The sequence below is a fragment of the Phalacrocorax aristotelis genome, chromosome 3, assembly GCF_949628215.1.
Source record: "Phalacrocorax aristotelis chromosome 3, bGulAri2.1, whole genome shotgun sequence".
In the NCBI taxonomy this organism is placed as follows: Eukaryota; Metazoa; Chordata; class Aves; order Suliformes; family Phalacrocoracidae; genus Phalacrocorax; species Phalacrocorax aristotelis.
Window position 1 is genome coordinate 3,074,421 of NC_134278.1, and position 24,991 is coordinate 3,099,411.

General features: G+C 40.8%; 1 protein-coding gene across 2 annotated transcripts in view; it reads left to right on the forward strand.

The window, feature by feature from the left end:
* The window catches only part of MSRA (methionine sulfoxide reductase A), a 303,800-nt gene that overhangs the window by 147,449 nt on the left and 131,360 nt on the right, over positions 1-24,991 (forward strand). For both annotated transcript variants that reach the window (XM_075086537.1, XM_075086538.1), the window contains exon 3: positions 2,833-2,952. In XM_075086537.1, coding sequence (XP_074942638.1) covers positions 2,833-2,952 — 120 coding nt within the window. The remainder of the gene's footprint in view (positions 1-2,832; positions 2,953-24,991) is intronic.

Below are 24,991 nucleotides of genomic sequence, written 5' to 3' on the forward strand. Positions count from 1 at the left end.
TGGCAGTAGAGAAGAGCCTAATGAATTCTGAGACCACCAAGTTTAGACAGTCCAAAAAAATAAATAGAATAGCTGGGCAGCGTGTGTAGTTAAAAATCTAAATTTAAGGTAGATGACATTTAAGTGGATCCTGCCTCCTTCCTCTTTTGGGGTTGCATATCTAAATACAAAATTCTGTTGACAAAGTAAATTGTGATTATCAGAAGGAACGAAGTCTGCTAGAGCAGACTGCATAGCCATGGAAAAGCTAAAGGGAAAGTGTTCCTAATTTTTCACTATCTTGCAATGGAATAGAAATACCTTTTTTTTAGAATCCATGGCAGACTTCATACACAATAGGCCTTTACATAATTAAACAATTGTTCCAGTCATGACTTTTAAAAATTACGCTTTCCCTTCTGTGTTGACTTTAGCAAAATCAGATGCACTTTTCAAATAGATTCTTCATCACAGTCTAATTCTGTAACGCCTCCCAAATGTCCTCATGGATAAAGCAGTGTGAAGACGTAGCCAAGATTTAGCTACATCTCTAAGGCTAGGGGTAAGGAGTAAAGAACTGCAGACAGGAATGATGAAGCTCAAGGGTTTTATTTTAACAGAAATTTGCCCTCCTACCCCAAGCTGAGTATGCTTGTGTTTGCTTCTGAACTTTGTTACCGTATGCCAGCCCAGAGTAAGAGAGTCAAGAATTTGCATGCCCTCCATGTCAAAGTATTGTTAATGAGCACTGCCTACATGCTTCACATCACTCCAAGGTACTGCGACACGAATTTTGGTAGGATGCATGTGGTATTTTTACAAGGAACGTACCTGTGTTCACATGCAGTTCTACATGTGCGTATGAGAAACATGGATAAAACTGTACTTCTAAACAATTATTTGGTTAAAGATGCAAAGGCTGTGTCTGAACTATTTGCTTAAAGGCTGTCTTTCCAGTGGACCAAGGAGCACTTCCCAGCTCATTGCATCTGTGACCTGACTGTTGGGATGATACATGGGCATGCACTGTCCCTTTAGGTAGTCATGGCACCAGCCTGGCGATATTCAAGCAGCACTGGGACAAGGCCCTCAGAGACACGGTGTGAATTTGGGGTGTCCTGTGCAGGGACAGGAGCTGGGCTCGATGCTCCTCGCAGGTCCTTTCCAACTCAGGGCATTCTATGGTTCTGTGGGGAGGAAACCGGAGCATCAGGGATTGCTGATGTTCTCTAGTTACGCTCTTGATTTGGACAATGACAGGACCGCACCGTGCAACATAGCCAGAGTGATGTGTAAAAACTGTCTCACCCTCTATCAGTTGACTAAGGGATGTAATTACTGGAGAACTTCCCAGACTTAACTGACATAAAGTAGTGACATCAGGTACAGAAACGCACTCTGGTTCTCATCACCATTAGGCTGGTGATGTGTGAGTGCCTGAAAAATTTCTCTCAGATGAGAATTCTAGACTGTTCTTTCCCCAAAACTGGGAGGGAATGTCAAGACAGGTCCTACAGCAGTTTGCCGCCAGTCTAATTTAGCTGATGAACCCAAGTCTAATAGCCATAGCTATCTCTGTAGTCAAGGGAGAATCACTGTAATTTGATCAGTAATTTATATCTTCTGTGGGCCGAATTGTCCTCCGGAGATGCCGGCCTCTTTCTGTGGTCTCCAGGAGCAGGCTAGGCTCCTAATTTATGCGCCTTGCTTGAGCACCTGAATTAGAAGGAGAAATCCAGGTCCTTCTGTATTTTTGGTGCATTACAACTGCAGAGGTAGGCATTGGTCAACATAAATTAATTTGAAGCTAATCTCTGAAGTTTCAAAGAAAGAATATGCCTTTGTGAGCCGTCGCAGTTGATAGAAGGGACTGCTTTGTTCTTCTAGTTGTACTTTGAAGGAACATCTCTGTAATTTTTTAACCTGTCATCCGCAGTGTTATCAATAGAAAACCCATCATGGACATTGATTTCGAAGTGTGTTTAATATTTAGCTTATTTTTTGCTGCCTTTTATTTCAAATGTTTAGTAAGGGAATAATAAAAGGAAGTATGCTATTACTGAAATAGAAAATACATTGCCCATAATCTGGGATAAGCTCAACAATAGTGGCATGTACATGAAATGTTTTGGCTTTAGAGAGTCCTCCAAATTGTAGCTAACATCTCTTAACTATTTAAGCCATCAGAGGATTGCCAATGTTATTCTTGTTTGTTCCTTCCCTCTGGATTTCATACAATGTGCTCGATTCCTATTACCAGGCGAGTTTTGCTAATTTACACCTGTTGACAGTCTGATGTCCTTTGATAATCACCTACGTGGGTGAATGACTACCAAAATTCCGTCTAAACATCAAATATCCGCATGCATAAATTGTTAAACCAAAGCATTTTCATTATACAGCATATAATTTAATCCATTATTACTGCCACCTTTCAGGCATATGCCTGAAAGCAGAAAATTAAATCACTGTTTGCTATTAATATAAATTATTGTGTTTTGACAGCTTGCTAATCAACTAAAGTAAAAATGGTGCTGTACAAATAGCTAAATTGCCTTTTAAGTAACTTTTTTTTATGTGCGTGAGAATTCTTCTTGTTTGGGCCTTTGAACCCTTGTAGGATTTGTCCTCTGTGATATGTTAATATTCGGAAGCATAACTAAAGCTTTATTTGAGATGTGCTCTGATGCAGAATGGATTTCTCAGTATAGTTACTCTGTGCATAATCTTGGGAGACATTTGACCATCATGTGCTGGCTGTAGATGTTACTTCCACTATGGACTGTATCAAAATAAGTGATTTAATATTGAACAGATTTTGACATAACGATATGTGCTTTCTGCAATATTCAGGTATGGGCTGTTTCTGGGGAGCCGAGAGGCAGTTTTGGAGACAGAAGGGAGTCTACTCCACTCAAGTGGGTTACGCAGGAGGGTATACTCCAAATCCGACCTACAAGGAGGTCTGTTCGGGTAAGTCTTTCTCTTTGGTTTTTAAGGATTGTGAGTAGAACCCTGTTAGATTATGACTGACAATGAAGAGTAAAATGGGTGACTGCAGCGACTAAAGAGATTGGGTATTTGGTCAGCCCTGGTATGGGCCTTGCATCCTAAACTGTAATGAGATCTATGGTGTGCCCATCCCATTGTTATGTCCTACTAATTACTGAGTTAACGTTTGTACCGATATTCTGAGGAAAAAGAAAAACTAGTTTCTTCAGGAAGTGAATTCTGTTTCAAATTATGCAAATGTGTTCTTTAGAAAAAAACATGAGTTTTGATTTTACTTTTGTCTGTATTTGAGTATGAACAAAAATCAAAAGGCACACGGTCTTTCTTTTTCTTTCCGTATAACCACAAGGCTGTATGAAAAAGTCTAAGTTTCTCATTTGTGGTATTATTAATAATTTGTTAGATTTTGATACAGTTCAATGCACAGCATCCGATCACTTCCACACCAAACCGTTGCATTTATTTTTCATTGCTCTCTTATACTAATCCTTCTACAGTACTAATAACCCAATACAGTTTCTTTCTGTGATCTAAAACATAGGACCACTGGCAGCCAACTGGCTAATGTTTCTGTTAAAGCAAATTCTTGCTTTCCTATACTCGCTAGTGGAGAACAGCCGGGAGCTTTTCTTCTGGTTTATTTTCTTGTTAACACTTTTGATGCCAAAAGCTGAGTTGATGTACTGTTCTCTCTGACAATCTGTCACATGGGCTTGGTAGAAAGAGTGTAAGAAGTTCAGTGGCACAAATAACGGACACTTCAGCAGCTGTGGAGGAGTGCTGCAAGGCACCTGAAAAAGCAGATGCGTTCTGGAAACGGTTAAAAATGTGAAAAGAGATGTTTTAAGGTGGTGTTTTATAGACAACACTGATTTAATAAGAAATTGCCTTACAAATGCTGAAGAAAACATACCGATTCGGGAGAATTTCCAGTGGGAATGTATAGCAGTCTGCATGCTCCTGAGTGCAAATGTTTAGTGGATAGAAATTTTAAAATATCTAGAACAAAGCAGAAGGGTACCGTGCCTCTAGCATTAACTGATGCGTAGATACCCAGAACTCCTGAAGAACGTAGCGAGAAAAAGCTTAATCTATGGAAGGATCGGTGACGCCTGTCGTATTTATCCAAATGGTCCGTTACTTCCTAATACTTCTGCACGCTTGTATTTTGTACTTTCATCATTTGCCTGCACTAGCTGTAATTTTTATAGGCATATATGGTCCAAGACCTATCTGGTAATTATTGTCCACTCTGTTTAATGGGCTGGGTATGAAATAATTAGTTTGTTTGTACAGAATAGGGATGTGCAGCCCAACTTCTCTTTCCCAGTGCACTCATGGTTCCAGTACACCAAGGGTAGTTATGATGGACTGCTGAGGGTTCCTCCAAAGATACTGAGTGTTGGCTGTTGGCCAAGGGGAGATGTGAACACAGGACAAGGTGGCGTAGCTAGGGAAGTAGGAAAAAGGTATTATCTCTTTTAATTTTCTGCAGTGTAGTCTGGTTTTATATATTTCGGAATAGCTCCATAGTATTGTGAGATTTGTGTTTGACTGAGATACTTTGAAAGCTTTTTGTGGCTGCTTTATGTGTTGTATTTTATCAATAGTGATCAAAAATAAAAATGGTAATTAAATAATAAGAATCCTGGAATAAATAAATAGGAAAAATCTTTGAAGTCTGTTTTCTGATGGTTTTTTTAGTTAGATTTGTAGTGCAAAAACACAGCTGAGGTTATTTTTCTAGTGCTTGTTTTTATACATATTTGCATTATGGATGTTTATGTGCCTCCAGATGCTGGACACTGGAGGATTTTTTGCTCACAGATATCCAGAAGCATAAGCACATATTTCATAGCCTTGTCTGTGTGAACATAAATAGGATGTGTATGTGCTACACGTTTCTGTTCCTAGTGCAGCTGTGCTGAGTTGGAGAATTTACTGATTTCTGCATGCTATTTTTTTCCTACTTAACTTCCTCTAGCCCTGTTTTATTCTGATTTTATTCTGATTTTTTGGGGGGAGGTTTTTTTTTTCATCTTTGAACATACTTTTCGGAAGTCTCTTTAAAGAGAGCTCTCACAAGCTCCCCTAAGATCTTGCTATCTGGCTGCTGTATCTAGTTGCCATAGCTGTCATTGGGAAGAATGTTCTTATGAAATAGTAGACTTCAGTTACGCACTTTCTTATTCATCTGTTCCAGCAAGATCATATCTATGGTAAACACTTAACAGTCATGTCCTCTAAATGTCTCTTCAATTTAGAAGCAAGGATGTTGTGTGGGATCGTGTCAAAGGCCTCACAGAAGTCAAGGGAGGTGACATCAGTTGCTCTTCCCCTATCCACCCCTGCAGTCACTCCATGGCAGAAGGCCACCACATTAGTCAGGTGACCAATCAGTCAGGCTTTCTGCTTGGAAAGCTGCTCTTTCTTACACTGCAAGAAGTAAAGCCCCTGCATGCTGATGTACCAGCAGCCCAAAGGGACAGGAATATGTTCCATGTACACAAAGGTTTTTGTCTTCTTGTGTCTTTAGGATGTTCCGTAATGATCTTAAATAATGCCTTGTTTGGAGACTTCTGAGGACAACACTGCCTTAATTATAATTGATCTTAAAGTCTACAGTAACATGTCACTAACATCAGTATTTAAATACCTGTAAATTGAGGAATTACTGAGATGGAGGCTTAGAGCATATTGGTTGCAATTTGACATTCTGCTTCACTCTTTGTACTAAATCTTTTAGTCTTGAGTAAGTATTTTCTGTAGAAAACACGACAATGATTAGGGTTTCTTTCTTCACAATTTCGGTTTATTTTCTAGAAAGAAAGCGTTGTGTTGCTTCAAGCTCAAAACAACCGGTTTCGGTTGTTTTGGTGCTTCAAAACAGGTCTGTTTTCCACATCCGTGGCGTTCCTGTCTTCTGCCGTGATCTGCATTTGATGGACTTCACTGGGAAGCGAAAGTGATCTGTAGACCTAGTATTGAGCTACATGGGGGGACACCGTTTCTCTTACAGGAGCCAGGTGATGGCAGTACCATTACAACACTGTGTTGGTACCCCACAAAAACTTAAGCCTCTGAGGGCAAACCTCCAACCTCACAAGCCTTGAAGAGCAGCATGATTCACCTCTTCGCTGGGGAGGTAGAGAAGTCATGATTCTGCTTGAAAGGGTCAGATCAGTGTTATCCCGTTCAGAGGTGGGACTGGTCATTTGAAGATTCTCCTATCAGTTGATGTGGTATTGCCTCGCTAAGTTGAGGTTTAAGAGATAATTGAGTTACTTTGAAGCTTATGAATACAGTGCTGGAAAATTATTTTTACTTTTTGTGGTGACAACCATACAGATGAAAATCTGAAAAGGCATTCTGGAGTGCGTGAAGGATTTTCAGCTATTTTCGGTGCATTAGCCTAATACATAAATACACCATTTTTGGCCAGCATTAGACAACCCAGGATGTTGATTCAGTATAAAACATCTTTTCATATTTTGCTTACAGATGTTCAGAACAATTCTGTTTATCTGTATATTCATAAGCTTTTTGAAATCTGCATAGCTCAAGTGGCACTGAAATCAGAAGGGAAAAACTCTGCTGTTGTTATTCATAAACTGGTTGTGTACAATTACCATATAAAATATGCGGCTAACGATTTTTTTTCTTAAAAATCGGGGAACTTATAGGCTTATGGTTCAAGCTGTTAACATCTAAGCAGGTCATTTTATTGTGTTTTGGGTTGTTTTCTTTGTTTATCTTCAGCGACTACAGTGTAAGAAAAATAGATGAATAAGCCTGATTATTATTCAATATTAGTCAGAAGGCTTAGTGAACATAACAGTATATTTAGTTAGTTAAACCAATTTATAATCTAGTCAATTCTCAGAACCTTTCTGAAGCATATTCTCTTGTACGCAAGCCACATTTCTTAATAATTAACAATGCAATATAAAAGTATGCTGCATGGACTTAGTTTCTGTGTTGAGTTACATAAAATACTTGATTGTGAAGTTGTTTCACATTTCCTATGCAGCAAACCCACGTTTTTCTGAGGGATACTATTGCCTTTTACATACCAATTAGTTTTTTGACTGATTCTTGTACGTAGGAGTTCCAGTTCTCCTTAAAGTGTCTAGGCTCCCAAAGGTCATCCGGAAGACTTCTAAATAGCTGATGGAAGAGAATGGAGAAAGGCGAAATTAATTTCTTGCTCTGTTACCTCCTATCCCTTTGGTCAGCTGGTGCTTTACAAAGTTAATTCCATCTCTGCTTCATCTTAGTTACAGGTGAAAGAGAGGGCGAGACAACCAGTAAAGTCCACAACAGGTTGGTGATTTGCATGTTTTTGCTTTAGGAATGGCAACATGTGCAGAGGGTTTGGCTCCAGGACGTGGGGCTTGTTTGGCGTACGTATGCATAAACAGCATGATCATTAAAGCCAACCCCAGAATATCTGACTGGCATTTTTCATGAGTTATTAATAGCAATATAGAGAAAATGTAATATGGGAAAATATTTCTTTCCTTCTCAAATTCCCCATTCTCTACAAAATAGAGATGAATGTCCTATGACAAACTATCAGTATGTTGAGACAGTGTCTTGTATTATTTGAAAAGCCCTTCATTTAGACATCACAACACTATGCCAAAGTGGATCTGACTCTCCAAAATGTTTAAATGTATAATTAAACTACAAATACTCCTTTCCCTTTCTGTAGCTTATAAAGGGATCTGAAGGCTTTCGCGAACAGAAACTAAGTCCACAAGATTAAAGTTTCCAAGCAGTAATGAGAATGGCTCAGAACATTTTCTTTTATTATTAAATCGCTGTCAAGAGAATAGATTCCTGTTGTGCCTTTGTCTGTTCTTTTTTTCTTGTAAGAACAGGATATAGGAATTTTAATGACTTATATATTCTGTGAAGAATATCAGTGTTCACCATGCCCTTGATCTGTACAATGTGCCTTGATGCGATTGGCCAACTGCTCCACCTCTCCCCTTTTTTTTGCCCCATTCACCTGTAAGGAAGGAAGGAAAGGTCAGCCAATCAAAGTACAAAATACTGTATTGATCAAAGTTGATGTCACGTACGGTGGGTATTAGTGTTTTGTATATTTTTTGTAGCAATCCAGGATCAAGATTTTGTAGAAAATACATGATTTTTATTAACTAGGCCACAGTTAGAACAAGTTGTGTCTCTAATCGTGAGACCATAGTCCTAGCAGCCTCCTAGATGTGCCGACAAAACCTTGATATAACCCTATAAACTACAATTTGTCCTTGATGCAATTGCTAAGTCATGAAATAAAATGAATGTACCAATTTAACTTCAAAAAATCATTTGGAAAGGTGATAGCAGATGCTGCTGCAATGTTAAAACCTTGGCAACAAGAAATATAACAGATGCATTGAATTTCAGTTACCTGCTATACTGCAGTTCTACCTAGAAAATTGTCTGCGTTGACATTATTGACATGTTCTTTTTCAACAGAAAAGCTTCTTGTTGACCAAGAAAACTTCATTAGACCTTAGAATACCAGGATACAGAAACGTATTCGGTGGCTTCGTCGTTTAAAAATGAAAGGCAGAATAAATATTTTTACCAATCATTTTCTGAAAAACCAAAATCTCCCTGTCCGCAAGGGATGGTAGCTGCTCTGCTTAGGGAGTTCTGCTACATCTTTAATCAAGGTTAAGTCTGCATTTCCATTTCAGACTTTGACTTCTCAGGGTTAATATCTTGGCTGATTCAGGCTTGAAGAAATTAAACTGATATTTATTATTTAGATACCTGATTGTGCCTTGTGGCAAATTTAAAATCCTAATAGCCTCGCTGCTATCCTCTGTTCCTTTTATCTATTTACCTCAGCGTCGCCCATAATCACAGGCTTAGGTAGTATTAGCAGTATAAATACTAAATATATTATTTATTATTAACAACTTTATTTGAATTGTATTCCACTGAGATGAGTTGTTTCCGTCTTTCTCATCTCCTGGTTTTATTAAAGATATATATAAGATGAAAATGTGATAGCCCCAGAGGTTGAAAGAGCCATTACAGAACAAGTCAAAGACAAAAGCTTCTGACCTGGAGCCTGCACTAAGTTCCCAAAGGACCATCGTTTTCAAAAGAGACTCCGTGCAGGATTAGGCTGTGATGTTCACCACGTCACTGTGCCTGCAAACAGAAGAAGATGCAGCAAGAGGCTGCTTCTCGTCCTAGGCATGGGAACATGGGTATTTGTGAAAGGACGATGTTACCAAAGGGCTCACTGTTGTTCCTGTGGCTGGTGGGGCTTTCTTACATGTTGTTTTTGGAGACACCTGAAAAGAATATAAAAACAACAAGGCCAGTCTCCTCAGTCTACTAAACTGTCCTCCCAGAACTAGTGATTACTACAAGTGGTAACTCCACTGAGGTCATTGTGGCTATTCGTGTCCATGAGAACCGTTCTTGGTATGTAATATTTGAAGTATTTTGCACAAACCGATATTACAAGTCAAAAGAAAGAGGAAAACGGCAAGCAAAAGAATGTAATGAGAGGCAGAGATCAGAGATGGAAGAAGCCAGGGAGCAGCTACAGCTGTTGGGAGCGCATCACTCTGGAAGGAAAGCAGAAGGTAGAACATGTTTGTGTTTTCCTTGTATTTCTTGTTTATTGTGGTGCGTGTGTGTTATTTTGCTGCTCCTACTGCTTATTCCCCCAGGGTGAAATCTTCATTCCTTTAGTGGCACATGACTGAAGTGCCGTAGGGTTAATATGGATATTTCTGAGAATATATTTTTCCTGAAATGGGGATAGTACTGAAATTACTATGTGTAAACATAACCCACTTTGACTTGCTCTGTTTATGGAACATGTTCCTATGCTGGCATATAAATTTGTAAATTGAGTAGTGTCTCACTAAGACGATTAAGATTTTGAATAATTCTACAAGTCACCTGCATAGCGTCTATGTCTTGGGATGAATTATGAAAATATCTGATGACAAGAGTTTAACTTTCTTCTTTTTGCTCAGCTGTGCCCAAGAAGACTATTGTATCTCAGTTTATAATACGCAAAATTATGATAGTCAAGTTCCGCTCTGTCGTACATTTGCAGACTCATGCACTCTCATGCGTTTCTTCGGGTGAGAAGAATTTGGTCCACAAGTAAGAGAAGAAGTTGGTCCAGTGATGGAGGCAGAGCCTTTGGGGCCCTCATGGCTGTAGCGCACTGTAGCAAAAGTTTCTGCATTTGACATGAAGTAACAACAGGGCAAAGGACCTTTGAGAAGGATTTGGGGAAAGCCCGGGCTCAAGGGAGGTCACAGAATTGCTCACAGATTGGCTGTGGGCTAGGAGTTCACTACATCCATTGTAGGTGTGTTCTTTTTAGAAGAGAAAAAAATCTTCCATATGCTTTGGTGCACTAAAAAAAGGCAGAGACTGTAAAGCTAGGATAAGCTGTAAATTATGATCAAGTCACAATTCTGGCGTAAGGGAAGGTATAGGATGCCATCGACCAATTTCTGCACGAAGTATCAAAACCTGTTGCTAGGTGGGCTCCTTCACTGACTGTAGGCTGTCAGGTTGCGTGCCCTAAGAACTGCTGTAATCACAGTAGGAAGCTATGAAGCCCAAGCTACTGAAAAGATTATCCAGTTTTTATTTGAATACCCCAAATAATAGGAAATCTGCCATTTCCATCAATTGGAAGCTTCCCCACAGTAACCGGGCGCAACAGCCCTCATAACTGATGTGTAGACGGACTCAGCTAGTCCTGTTTAACACCCCAGCAGAGATCTTTACCACCAGAGCTCAAGGGATAATCCACAGGCCACACAAGGGACTTCTGACAAAAGATAAATGAGGTACAATTGGTACACGGGCTCCTTTTGCTTTTTGTTCATTGACTTCAAGATCCTTTCGAAAAATTGTGTCTTCCTGTGTGGGACATGTCTGCTCCTACAGCACGGGCAGGAGGGAGGGTGGATCACTCTTTTCTCGACCCCAGGATCTAAGATTTGTTTAATGAAATATATTAGCCATTGCTTGACTAATTGGGCCACTCAAATGTTTATTTTGATCTTCCAGATCCCCTTTTTATTTAAGCTATCTTTCTAGAAATTTCTGGGATATACAATCTCAAAAAAAGGGAGAAAATAAAGGGAAGGTGTTTAACTAGTTGTAATATAACTGCTGTGTTGGTTCACGCCAAGGATGCATTTAATCTGCCAATCTACTTTGGTGAAAGTTAGCATGAGTTCTGTCTTCATATAGCTCACAGCTTCCAGGTGTTAGTGATTTAGTGTTTAATAATCACAGATGACCTTTTCTGTACTAATTTGTCTATCCATTTGTTTAATATAATTTTATTTCTGGCATTCACAAATATGAGGGGAAAATGGTGGTTTCATTGACTCTAGCGGTGAACCTGTGCGGGAAGTTTAAAGGAAAACTTGCTACAGTTAAGTGATGTTTTGCTAAAGGTTATTTCATGGCTGCTAGGTATCAATACATCTGGGAATGAAGTATTTATTCTGAGGAGTAGGTAAAAAGAGCTTCATTTGCTTTACTGACACTTTACCTTATTAATAACTATTCCATAGTGACATGTTGTACCACCAGTAGAGCTCAAAGCAAGAGGTAAACTGGGAAGTGGAGGAAAAACAAGGAAATGGGGAAAAAACAAACAGCAGATTGTTCATAGGAGAGCTGAAAATATCAGAATTTAATTTTTTTTTTCTTCCAAATGGTTACTGCTTGGAAACACTTCTGTAATACATCTTTGGAGGCTCTCACTTTGGCACCAGGAAGGAGATTTTTCTTTGTGGTTGCACATCGTATGGCATCAGCCTCGCTGCTGTGCTTCACGCACAATGGTGCTGGCAGGAGGCGTTTTTCCTTACCCCGTAGTTACAATAGTTGCTGTCATTCATCTTCACTGGATTCAAATTGTTTGTGAACTGTGACTACCAACAGTACCAAGAGCATACCTCATTTCCACATCAGTGAGATCTCTTCAGCCTGCTGATATGGACAAGGTGGCCAGTGTAGGTATCTGGCCTTAAACCTGTACTTCAAAAGGAGGAGAAACTGCCTGCCTTGGACAGAGTCCACTTGGAGCTGCAGATACTCTTAAAAGAATCAGCAGGGTAAAGTCTCCTGAAAGGGTGCCTCCTCTTTGGCTTCTGAAGAAGCTGCTTTGTTATCAACACTAGCGACATGCCCAGAAGAGCTGTCATGGCTATGCATAGGCTGTATCCGTGGCAGTAAACTGAACAGAGCAGAGATCTGGGCATGGGTGTGTTATCAGTCATACTGCTGGGTTGCTTTGGTAGTCCCTGACATGGTCGTAGCCAGGCGAGGAGCCTATCCTGGATGATTCCTAGACATGGCTGATGGTTAATGCGGTACAGATGTTCAAACCCAATAACCAATGCGGATGCACAAACCATGTCTGGAGGATAAAAAGTTTAGTTATGGGGTGAGTTCTGTTGTGGAGTTGGCCATACAGCCAGAGGGTAATCCTAGACCTGTTGTATTTACTAGCAAGTATTTTGCACTGAGACACTCAGTGGACTGTTTGAACTTCCCTACTCTTGTTTTCAGTGTTTTTTTGAGGTGTACTGTTGGTACTGGTATTCACAAACAGCCCTTTAAACCTGTGCATCCTTGAAGTGCTCTGGCTGGGAAGAAGCAAGAAGGAATTACCAGCTTTGCCTCCTCGAGTCTGATGCAGTACATGCCTGGAGACATTTCTGTACCTATTACTGAGCGCAAAAATATATTGTGGCAGTGCTTGCATACACACGCGCCCACAGTGCTAACACACAGACCAAATCAGCCTGGAAAAAAACCCACAACCCCGACATGTGGCTAACCTTATTTTTTGTCTACTACTTCCCCACTTGGGTTTATCCAGTGTTTATTCAGTGAAGCGATTCAATTAGAAACTATTTTTATTTTCTTTCCGAGGAGTGAAAAATGTTAATTGTAGCTGAAATGCCTTCGAGTGATTCTGTTCTAATGTCACATTTCCATAAAGTCTATGCAGTTTGCTTTCTGCTAAAATAGTAGAGCAGTAGAACAAAAATACTAAAAAAAGTGTCATTAGTGTTTTGAATGCTAGACTTGGCATGGACTATGACCTTGCTGGGTAAAGCACAGCAAAAAATAAGGTCCTTTCCTCCCAAAGCGTGCCGTATAAGACTGAGAGAAAAGACAACAGATTGCTGCAGACAGTCAGAAAAATCCAAAGAAACTATAAGAGAATTTTAATTAATACGATAAGCCATCATCTCAGCAGACTAGTACATATATGCTACTGCCTGTTTTTGAGTAGAAAGTAAAGGGAACAGAGAGCAGTTTCAACTATACTGTCCTTGGATTCGCAGGCTGTTGTTGGGTTTTAAACTGGAGCATGATGCAGACTGTGACGGTCCTTCTCAGGAATCTCGTGAGCCATGAAAAATAGAGCTGCGCTCCTGTTACCTAGTACTAGAGCATTTGGTAGTATCCGGGAGTAATATCTGGGAGAGGTAGGGAGAAGAGGGCTTCTGTCACGAAAAGGATGAGGTTGGCTCTCCGAGCGTGTGCGGTGTCCCTCGGGAGCTGTGGCTTTGGCTCTCCTTAGGTAGTAGCATTTCAATTTGAAGAGGTCAAAGGAATAAGTATAACCATCATGGGTGATTCTCAATACATCTGTGGTAAAGGGATGGCAATCTATGCCTATGTTCAGTTTAGAATCACAGAATCATTAAGGTTGGAAGAGACCTCCAGGATCACCAAGCCCAACCCCCAACCCAACACCCCCAGGCCTCCTAAACCATGTCCCCAGGTGCCACGGCTGCACGGTGTTTGAACCCCCCCAGGGATGGTGACTCCCCCACCTCTCTGGGCAGCCTGTGCCAGGGCCTGACCCCTCTGGCAGGGAAGGCATTTTCCCTCATCTCCAACCTAAACCTGCCCTGACGCAGCCTGGGGCCGGTTCCTCTCGTCCTGTCACTGGTGACCTGGGAGCAGAGACCGACCCCCCCCTCACTCCAGCCCCTCTCAGGCAGCTGCAGAGAGTGAGAAGGTCTCCCAAACATCTAGAGATGTTCTCCCAAACATTTCAAAACATCTCAGGGGCAACTAGATGGAGATGGCAGAAATCTCTCAGCGTGAGAAGGAGGCTGCTGGGAGCAGGGAGTCGTTATGCACATTAGGCAAGTTATGGGACTCTCTGGAGAGTTGTCTGGGGAAAAAAGCTTCATGCCCATGGGCGTTGAGCTTTTCAGGCCTGTGTCCTAACAGTTCTGCCTCCCCTGTTGTGCCTCCTTTCAGGTTCAAGCCTTCTAGAGGTGGAGGAAATGGAGATCCTTTCCAGTACTTACAGGTACTCGTGCAACAAACTGCTGCAGGGAGCTGTAGCAATTTTTTTATCTTGCTTCTCTGCAAGCAGAGTGACTGTTCTGTGCAGCTTAGGAGGCAGCTGAACAGCAGAAATATGCACCGAGGCTAAAGCATGCATTATAGCTGGCAGCCTTGACTAAGAGGCACCTCCTGAACTATAAAGGTTAGAAGAGGTTCTAAAATGAGGTAGAAATTTGCCATCACTGCGAAGCTTTAAATCAAGATTTTTTTACTTTCTAAAATATGTTCAGCTTAGCCATGAGTTTTCCACCTCACTGATATGAAAGAATACATTCCTCCTCAAAAGGAGACTCTAGATTAAAGAGCCTCTCCAGCCCGTGTTATTACAGAGGTCATAATTTATTTTGGCCATAACTTTCCTTTATTCATCCTGGAAAGGTGACAGGTACTACGTACTAAACTGAAAGTTTGCATTCTCATCAGCTACCGTGATTACACATTGTTTACTCCTTTTTTTGCTCCTTTTTTATTTTTTCCATTTTTGTGTTATAATTATAGTGTTTTAGATTTCCTGGAAAAGATACAGGGTTTAATCATGTCATTATGTGTGCTGAATGCTGTGAAAATTCTTTGTTCCATCTCAAGTGGAACACCATTATAATACCCTTATCATCTATTAAGAAAGTAATAAATTGGGCCAAATTGATCCTAGACATAATTCTGCCGATGTCGATGGTGTTACGTCAGGAAGAAATTTGTCTCAGTCTGTTAATACGATGATAAGATACGAGAGAAAAGTGGCTACTGAGTAGTAAACAAGTCCTGGAAAAAGAAGTTCCAATCTCATTGATTAGGCCCTGTTTGTGCAATGTTCTGAAGCTACAAAGCTTTGCGAGAGTGCTAAATATTGTTGTTGTTATTATTTTCTGAATGGACTGTATGGTGAGGAAAATGGTCAGGATTTTATTTCATTCTTCTCCTTTCAATTTTTGGCAGTGCACTTTTCTTCAACAGAACTGACCCTGAACCAGCGGTAGGTGCAGATGGGACCATTATTTTTCACCGCTTCATTTATTTTGGTTTAACAAATGGCTTCATTTTATTTCTTGCCTCATTCCTCTCTGTTCAGGGACAGTTTAGCCCTTCTGCAGGTGTTCAAAGATGTTCAGACAGGAGAAATGTGTAATGAGTTCTCCACTCACAGTGCTGTCTCCCGGCCTGCCTTTGTGATCCATTCAGAAGTCTTTTAAGTGAAGCTAAAATTAAATGAAAAAAATATAGACTGGGATTTGGTGTCCTTAGTCTGTGACCTGAATTTAGGCACCTAGCTTGAGGGCACAAAGAAAGTAGGATCTAATTTTCATGAATTGAGTAGGTCAGATTTTGGATGGAGAGAGAACCTCTCCTTCCTTCTGCTTCTGAATGTGCAGCAACACATGAACCAAAATGGAGATGTGGTGGGTCACACAAGATGAGAAGCACACAAGATGAGATCCTTGCACAAGAAAAAGCAGAGGTCCCAGCTTTGGCTTCTCACAGTATATTTAGCATGAAGCACAGAATCACAGAATCACAGAATCCCAGACTGGTGGGGGTTGGAAGGGCCCTGTGGGGTTTTGCCTCATGTTCAGGGGGAACTTCCCGTGTTCCAGCTTGTGCCCGTGGCCCCTTGGCCTGGCGTTGGGCACCACTGAAAAGAGCCCGGCCCCATCCTCCTGACACCCACCCTTCAGATATTTATAGGCATTGATGAGATCCCCCCTCAGCCTTCTCTTCTCCAGGCTGAGCAGACCCAGGTCTCTCAGCCTTTCCTCACGAGGGAGATGCTCCAGCCCCTGATCCCCTTGGCAGCTCTGCGCTGGCCTTGCTCCAGCAGTTCCCTGCCCTTCTTGCACTGGGGGGCCCAGAACTGGCCGCAGCCCTGCAGGTGTGGCCTCACTAGGGAAACGGTTATAAAGTATATAAAAAAGGATGTTAACCATGAGAATAGGTTCCAGGACCTTACCCTTCTTTCCCTCCTTCTCCTCCCTGTCCCAGATTGACCTAATCAGTAGAAGAAAACAAGCTTCCCATCTGGTTTTATGACTTTTGCATTTGTGGTCACACAGCGGCCTTGTGTCATCAGGACAAGCAACAAATGTTCTTCCTTTAGCCTGGCAGGATGCTCTCAAGAGATGTATGTCTCTTAATTTGAGAGCCTTTGGGATCGAGCCATCAAACTTCCTGAGGAGGTGTTTGGACTGAGGGCTATCACACCAAAGGTGTGCAATATTTTGGTACCAGCTCCTACTGTTTCGGATCTAATTAACTAGGAAGAGCAAAATACTCTTCCCGGTCTTTCCCAGAGATTCACACACTCTGAACCTCACCAAAGTCTCTAATGATTAACAGTAGCTTTTATATAGCAGTGGGGATTTAAGGAACTTTGCATAATAAAGAGAATTATTTCTAAAGCCTGCTTGAAGGATGACTATTTCAGGCAGCGAAGGAAAATAAAATAATTAATTAAAAAGGGAAAAATCTTGTGGCAAAACTGCATTTGTTGCTTCTGCTCTTGTAATAGGCAGTTTTGGTCTTCTACTAAAGCAGCAGAAATAAGTAGTGTCACAATAGATATGGAAGGCAAATTCTTCAGACCAACTGAGTATAAAGCCAAGCGTCTTACTGCATATTCATCTATTTACCACTTTCCACTTTCGATTCTTCTCTAATTCCTTTATTTTCAATATGATAATAGACTTTTCTCCATGCAGACTCGTTGTTACCGTGAAATAGAATTTGTCTACACATGATATGTTCATATAACGTGTGAGGGCAGAATTCATCAAAACAATTGAGCTATGAGCAGGGATATCATTTAGTCGCTTTTTGCCTCCTTTATTCTCATCTTTCTGCATTTGAACTGTTAAACAGGAGCTCTGCTGCCGTTTCAAAGCGTGTCTCACAAAAGCTGTTGCCATAGCGTTATACCTAGATATGAATTCTTTTTCTATCGCTGGCACGATAAGTGGTTATTTATTGGTACTTAGGCCTATTTAATAGCTCTTAATTAGAAGAATCGCCCAGAGTTTGAGGAACAACGTAACTATTAGAACTACCGCTCACAGTGCATTTGATAAAGATCAGATAAAACTTCTTTGGATAGCTTTTTTCAGAAAGTTACAAGAAAATAACTCCCTCTTTTCTCACCTCTTCCAAGAATCCCTAAAGTACCACTGCAGTTGTCACACCAGCAACGCAACCTTCCTCTCCTCTTTTGAAACCCCTCCTAGAAATGAAATTTCTCCCTGAATTGCAGCAGGGGAAGATCTTCCCATTTAATTACACTCGTACTGAAAACGGGTGACAGAAGTTTCTCTCGTGGAGCGCCACAGCCTTGGCTGGCGTGAGCTCCCTTCCCTTTTGTTGCTCTTGCCTTTCATATTCCTCAGCAGCGGTTTTAATGCTGGGCTTTGCCAGGCGGCTCTTTGGAGCAGAACGTCTTGCAGAAAGAAGGAGGAGCACCTCAGCTGCGCTGTTACCTTGAGACTCAGCTGATCTCCTATTCCTGGCTCCAAGGCTGACTTGGGTGAGCTTCAGCTCTTCCTGCCTATTGTCCTCATTTATGAAAAAGGAGATACTTTATCTTTTCCTATGAAGTGCTTTGAAATCTATAGCTATGTGGATTTTTTTTTCTGGTACTGAGTGTTGGAGGAAAGCATAGGTAACAAGGGGAAATCTAAAGTTTCATTCTCCTGTAGGCGTAGAGAATTTCAACTGATGTAGTTAGGTATTTATATATCTAAATTGTTTTATTCATCTGAAAGGAACTTTGTATATGAATATTTTACATTCGACATAATTTTTATACTCCATTTTAAAATTCTGATTCCTTTCTAGACCTGTAGGATGCAGAAGTAGATACTGTAGTGTATCATATAAAATCTTCTTTGGGCATTTTATAACTGTCCAGATTTCACAATATGTGATAACACATACTCTATGCAATGTCTGCCCACAAACCTGCTCTGTATATTTAACGAAAATGTAACTTTTAATAGAAATAAGCTTTCAGACAGAGATTTTTACCGCTGTGCAGAATGCGACTTGATGGCTTCATTCAGCACTTACATATATTGTGCAAATGCACTAAATCCATTGCAGTTACTCTTTTCATTTATAATGAAGTTACTGACAAGAAGATCTGCCCCTAAAACTTTTGTGATTTTGACATACTAAATACAAAAAAAGTGTAATAGCAAAGGGAACGTTATTTTTTTTCCAGTGCATGGACTGTACCGTATTGTTTCCTTCATTGAAGACCTTCTATGAAATTGGGTTTTAAAAATATCTTTCTCCCACAGAAATGTTCTAAGAAAACCGAATTCTCCTATGAAGGTTTGTATTCCCCCAGAAGTATTTAAAACACTTTTTCTGTGTATCTCCTTAATTGAATGCAGCAGTATTTCAGTGCTACAAGCCAAGGTAAATCTTATATCATTGTAAAACTACTACCTTGATACAACCAAAATAATAATAATAAAAAAAAACCCCTTGGGGGGGAAAAAAACCCTGAAGCCAGAAATTACTGCTTATGCAAGGGTAGTGTTAGTGGTTGTGCCATTCCCTCTTAAATAATTCCTCTCTAATTGGTAACCCAATGTAATGGGTAAGTGAACATATTTCACAGCAGCAGCTGTTGGATGTTCAATGACTGGAAAATACAGTGATGGTTAAGTGTATGGAGTACTCATCCCATCAGTAAGAGTAAGTTAATCATATACAATTCACTGAACAGTAGAGTTGCATTTGCAGAGCAGTGGGCTGCCTTTTAATTGTTGTAGGTCTTTTTCAATATCTTGCAGTATCTTTTGTCTCAGCTGTAGCAGTTTTGGTTGCATCCCTAAAACTGTCAGTCTTCCTTATTTTTGCAAGGGCCTAACAATTCCTCCTTCACAATGCAGCTTAAATTGGACCAGATGCTGCATCAATAGAACAGTCTGCCCATCTCAGAGGCATTAAGCCCAAAATTATTTAGAAAATTGAAGCCTTTAACATACTCTGGATTAATGTGATTAAGTAGAGCTTGCTTTAATTCATAGCCATCTATTCCTTTATTAATAGCCATTTCATCAACAGGAGCAGCACATATGGGTACAAGATGACTGAAAGTTAAATTGATTGCTGTAAGCCTGTAAGAAAAGCGTTTAATGTTTCAATAATAACTGATGTAAGACTTCACTGTGGGGCATTTTAGATAGATGTAGACCAGCTTATAGACACAGTATTTATTAACATCTTTTATTTTTTAATATAAGCCCGCTAAATGAAAGTCCTTTTTTTTTTGTTTTTGTTGTTAATCCCTTCTTTAAGTCTGCATTTGATATACAAGATCAGTGCATTTATAAAGGAGAGTCTCTCATGTGAATGATAACAGCTGGTCCAGGGCATAGTGGAGTCAAGACTTCTGTCAGGCTTAGGAAAAGATAAAATGTAACAGAGGTTAATTTTATTTGAGTTTATATACCCATGCATCCTCCAACGACACACATTTCTGATCCTATAGGCGTTATAGGTACTGAAGGAGCGTGTGCTAGCTCATGTAGGACCTATAATACAGGGAATCCATCACACACACATTTAAACTCCATTTTTGGGGAGTGTTCACGAGGTCCTTATTTACTTCCCAGCGCATTAATTATATATGTGCAAAGGTATACATGCACACACATGGGTAGGGGGAGGAGAGAGGCATTTACGGTATGACCCAGTGCCGTGGAGATGACCGCTCCAACAATTTACAGTTGAAGAGATCTAATCCCAGTACCTGGGAATGTTCCCTGGTATTGTTTAATTTGCTGTTATAGGAATAGTCTTAAATTCTGCTAAAGGTAACTAAGATGCCAAAGTTGCTTTGCATGTTCAGACTGTGCTACCTCATCCAGAATAAGTCTGTAAATTTAAAGAGGAGAATGAAGACAATTAGCTGTAATTTATTACCATATTTATTGTCAAGGTGTGGAATCATAGAAATGCTGGTTGGAAGGGTTGTGCGCAAGTCTTTATTCCAAACTCTCATCTGAAGCAAGACCATCTTCAACACTCGGTGAGGTCATCAGTGGCTTTGTTTAGCTAAGTCAGGAGAAGCTCCAAGGATGGAGGTTACAGCAGTGCACAGGGTAGCGTGCTCCACTGCAGCTCTGTCCTCCTGGTAACAAAGCTTCTCCTAATGTCTATTTTGAACCTTCCATGGTGCAGCTTCTGGCCATTGCTATACTGTCCATCACTGCTGAAGAAAGAAGACTTTGCTTACATCATCCCGACCGGAGCATCTCCCTCATGAGGAAAGGCTGAGAGACCTGGGTCTGCTCAGCCTGGAGAAGAGAAGGCTGAGGGGGGATCTCATCAGTGCTTATAAATATCTGAAGGGTGGGTGTCAGGAGGATGGGCCGGGCTCTTCTCAGTGGTGCCCAACAACTGGCCAAGGGGCCACGGGCACAAGCTGGAACACGGGAAGTTCCCCCTGAACATGAGGACAAACCCCTTTGCTGTGCGGGTGCCCGAGCAGGGGCACAGGCTGCCCAGAGAGGCTGTGGGGTCCCTTCCCTAGAGACATTCACCCCCCGCCTGGACGCGGCCCTGTGCCCCTGCTCTGGGGGTGCCTGCTCAAGCAGGGGGTGGGGCGGGATGAGCTCCAGAGGGCCCTTCCAACCCCCACCAGTCTGGGATTCTGTGATCCTGTAACCCCCCCTCAAATATTTTAGGTTGAAATTAGCTTCCCCTCTAGCATCTTCTCTGACAGACTCAGCTTCCTGCAGGTTGTGTGTGTAGGCCCCTTACCATTCTCATAGCTTGCTGTGGACCTGCTTACTTTCTCAATCTCCTTGAACTGGCCAACCATCTGGCTTTCTTTGTACAGAAAAAAATAAAATATAATCTTATGTCTAGTTACAGTTTCACCCAGGTAATGGTTAAAGGGGTCATCACATAATCTAATCGTCGGGCTATGGCTCACTTCTACAACTCACCTGTATTTCCACACTGAAGCTCAGATAACCGTAGTACTGTGTGCCATATACAAGAAGCAGGCAATGGAAAAGTGCAGTTAACATACGAGGCCTTGGTAGTGGCAGAAGAACTCACTAAATATTCTTAGATGGCCACAGGGGAAAGCTGTTCACTTTCCTGCAGTTAAAGTGAGAGATGAAGAGGAACGAGCAAAACACATTAATCATCCGTCTGTCATGGAGCAATATCTCCTCCCATTCCTTCATCTGCAATGTGGACCACGTAAGCCAGACGCAGAGTACCAGGCCATCGTGTCCTCACCATAGGGGAATCTGTGCTTCAGTGGAAGGCAAAAATGGAAGAAAGACAGAGAACACCTCTGGCTACTTATACAGAAGGACACGGGGGACGTTACTTTCCAAGCAGTCAAAGCTCCAAAGTCTGAGTTGACTATAGTAATTGCTTTAATGAGAGCTGGAAACTATTGTGAGGGCTGAGCGTTACAGAAGTGATGTTCTCGGTAAAGCTTGTGAAGGAAAGGAATCACAGACAGAGATGGATGGTGCTGTGGATGAGCACCGTGACCATCCCTGCTGGCCTCCTGCATCTGCAGACCACACAATTCAGCACTGAAGCTTGGATTAAAAACATCTAAAGAAGATAAATAATGTAAAGCATTTATCCCTCACCGCTAAGGAACTGCATTTTATTACAGGTTGAATTTATCCAACCTCAGCTTTTAGCCACAGGGTGTTCCTGTACCTCTTTCTCTTGGCAAGACTGGAGCTCCTCTCAGTATGAGAAAAAATTATCTCCAAGGAGTGGTATCTGTGAGGAAGAAATTTGTGCCCTTCATTTTGCCAGATTTGATGTTATTAAGTTCAAACAGATCTCACAGCAGTAGGTACTGTACAATAAACATGAACGCGAGCACAGTGACTCACATTATTTGAACATACGACTTCCTTGAGTTTGGGGTTTTTTAATAGATTAACAATTACTCTTTTTTTCCTTGTTGTCTCCTAAGTACTTTTGGGCGTACAAATTGGGCGTTTCTTTTTGGATGAATTAATGTCAAGGAGTACTGGTTTCACTTGAATTAAAATCTTTTCTTTGCTTTTCTTATACGGTCCCATTTAAATGGGAATTTTAGAAAGGATACAAGTGACCTGTAATTTAAAACTCTTGATTTGTGACTGGTTGAATAGAAATAATGGGGAATCAAATGCAATGAATGTTCATTAGGTTTAAGCAGGAGGTAAATGCTTTCACTGGTCTAATGTGGAGTGTAAAATAACATTTACATTTAGCAAATAAACCCCCCAAAATATTGTTTGTTATGTGTAAGTAGCAGTATAAAGAGTACACTGTTTACTGGAGCTAATTTTAATTAAGTTTATCGGTGGCTGAAATAAAGGTTGCTCTTATTGGCCTATTACAGCATAATTAATCATCGGTAATAATTCATTTTACGTGACTTCTTGAGGTTAAGCATTGGCATGGCCATTCATTAAAATTGGGGTGAAAATTAATAATGTCTAAAAGGTTTGCCACAAAAAAGTGAAATATCTGTAAAGATTTATTAGAGGCTAATGATTGATCTACTTGCCTTTATTTTTTAAACCTGATCTCAAATGTGGGTCATGCAGCTGTAGAAATATATTAGCTGGCGTTTGATCTGTTTCCAGCGGTTAATGGTCTTTGTGAAACCTATGACACTATGCAGCATATTTTTCACGGTGTCCTTAAGAAGATGCTTGTCATCACTAAGTGGGGTTTTATGCTCAGGGTGAGATTCTAGGAATGAAGAATTCCACTTACCATAATCAGAAATGAGATATTCTAACATGTTCAAGTAGCCTCAGATGGTGCCGGCCATGGGACAAGCCGCCTCTTCTCATTGCTGGGACCTTCATGAGGATGGTTGGGAAGAATAAACTTGCAATCAAGGCACTGTTAATTCTTTCCAGCAGTTTTAGCGGGTACCAGGGCTGTCTCTTGGTCTCTATTCATACAGCACCTTGCACAGTGAGATGGCGGCTACAATTTGCAATGTAATGCGCAGGTACTGTAATAATGAAATAAGGCAGGAAAGGGAGAAGATGTTATTTTCTAGCAGAAAGACAACCATTCGGTCTAATGTACACTCAGTAGGGTCCTCAGGAGGAGCTGTGATTGCAAAGAACCCCTTGCTGGTGTTTTATATTCATGATTAAAGAAAATCAAACATTTTCCTAAGTGTGCCTCATCACCATCCACAGTTAATGGAGAGCAACTTCTGGTTCCCTCGAGGTGGACGAAGGGCTGCCTGGAGCTGGCTGATAGGTAATGCCGGAACAGCTCCGCTGACTTAGCCTTCACAATATCCTGATGACCAGGCTGTAGGCTATGACATCATTTGTCAAAATGCTTTGTGATGTCAAAGGTCAGCCCAGGTACAAGAGCCCTGTGGTTTTTGGTCATCAGGCAGTGAGTCTTTGGGAGGCAGGGAATATAAGTGCACAGGTTAGACTGCAACAACAGTTCCTTGGTTAACCTGACGTTGTACAACAGCTAACCCGCTTTCAGCGAGCTCTCTGCAGTGTCCTGACATTGTCTGCCAATTCAATCTTCTGCATTCAGACTCGTTTCGCTGACATAGCTTGAAGTTATTTAAATTCCCTTTTTTTATCAACCAGCCAACCATTTCACCTTTTTTTTTGATTTGAACACCCCTTTCTTGCTCTTCGCAGACACTTGTACCACCCACTGAAGACTACATGTTTCTGATTTATCAGTCTCTGACATCACGGCAATTTTTAATACTTTTACTGGGCAGATTTTTAGCCCCCTCCCTCAATAATCTTCAGGATTATCACTTCAAGAGGGGCAAGAGCTATAGTTTATATTTAAAATAAATAATACGATATCAAAAGCTCTTAAAGGGAAGGCACGGATTTGCCAAGGCACTTTAAATGAAATAACTAAATATAATTTTAATGCTTTTAGCTTGGAGATTTTTTCCTGATCCTTAACGTACTTCTCTGCAGTTCCTCTGTCACATCTGAAGTCTAGTGTCATTCTGAAGGGTCTGCTCCGTTTTGTCTCTGTGCCCAGTCATTGGTATTTCATCATGCTACACGCAACGTCTACTGACTCACGTTCCCCCAGCATTCTCATAGCTGTGTTCTAGATACATAAATTGGCAGAATTCTATCTTTTTAAGCTCTTATCCACTTACACAATTCATTTCTGTTAGAGACTTTCACAGAAAACAGGTTGCTTGGACATTTTTAGAACTTTCCTTCCAGAATTCTTTTATTAGTTTTGGTGGACTTAAAAGTGTTTGTTGAGTATAAATTATTTCTGAATTCTCATCCTAGTACTCTTTTAGCTGGAGGCCCTCTGAGCGTCTGTCTGTCATCATGAAGTTCCCTGCTCTGTGGCTGTCTCTTTTCAGTTTGATGTCTGTGAGAGGTCTCTGGTGAAACCAGGTTGCCTGTACTGCCTTTTGCATATTTGTTTTTGGGAAATCATAAGGGAAATCATGATCCAAATCATATTTATGTATATCATATAACTGTCAGATTAATTTAATAAAAGTTAGGTGTGAAAGAGATTCTTTCAGAGTACAAATATAGCAATCTATCCCTTTTTTTGCATTCTAGCCTACAATTCTCAGGTATTAAGACATGTA